General features: G+C 53.4%; 1 protein-coding gene across 1 annotated transcript; it reads left to right on the top strand.

Moving 5' to 3' along the window:
* Positions 1–3: 3 nt before the first annotated feature.
* Positions 4–626, top strand: LOC131892575 (mucin-2-like; the record flags this gene model as incomplete). Its single annotated transcript, XM_059242375.1, is given in 2 exon segments — positions 4–223; positions 302–626. Coding segments are annotated over 2 exon segments (545 nt in total), but the record flags the coding sequence as incomplete, so codon positions are not given.
* Positions 627–700: the final 74 nt, after the last annotated feature.

Here is a 700-nt window from a genome sequence, read left to right as displayed (position 1 = left end):
ATCTCGAAGCTTGCGTCGAGAATTCCGCACTGAATACAAGGTGAAATTTCGCCCCTTCTCCAATTACGAATATGTGGACGGTCATTTCGTTCCAAGCCCCGGGGCCAGTGCTACCACGGATGCTCGCCAAGCTCCACCAACCACCAAACAACCACCCGGAGAAGGGTCTCATCCTTGGTACAGTGAAGTGGTCGAACTCCGGAAACAGGCCAACGAATTTCGGGTAAGCCAGGGGCCACGCCCAATTGGTTTGTGATCCCCCGAGCGATGAGTGAATATGTGTTATTATTTTTTTTTGAAGTGCCGAGGTTGGGGAACCGATTTGGTTCCACCTCATTTGAACGAGTTGTACCATAAGCAATTGGACCCGAAGGAAATCGCCCGACGACGAGAGTCCTTGTCGGCTTTATCGTTGGCCATCAATGCTCCTCGTCCCACTTCGGACAAGGTGGATCATGGTCCGTCATCCACGGCACCTTCGTCTGCCAGGTCGTCGAGAATGTCCCGCCCAGGCACAGCCCCACCCACTGCCTACATCTCGGCCAAGACCAGGCGTTCGGAATCGGTCCAGCCTAAAAATGGGAGCGATGCCTCGGCAGCCACGATGCCCAGAACGAAACGGAACAGTGAGTGCCAAGAACGCATGTTCCACGTGTCAACGCAATATGTTTTCCAGATCTTAGATTGCTCTCGCTTTTTG

Source organism: Tigriopus californicus, unplaced genomic scaffold, assembly GCF_007210705.1.
Source record: "Tigriopus californicus strain San Diego unplaced genomic scaffold, Tcal_SD_v2.1 Contig536, whole genome shotgun sequence".
NCBI classification, from domain to species: Eukaryota; Metazoa; Arthropoda; class Copepoda; order Harpacticoida; family Harpacticidae; genus Tigriopus; species Tigriopus californicus.
Note: the sequence above shows the minus strand (reverse complement) of the source record. Positions and strands in the feature narration are given on the sequence as shown.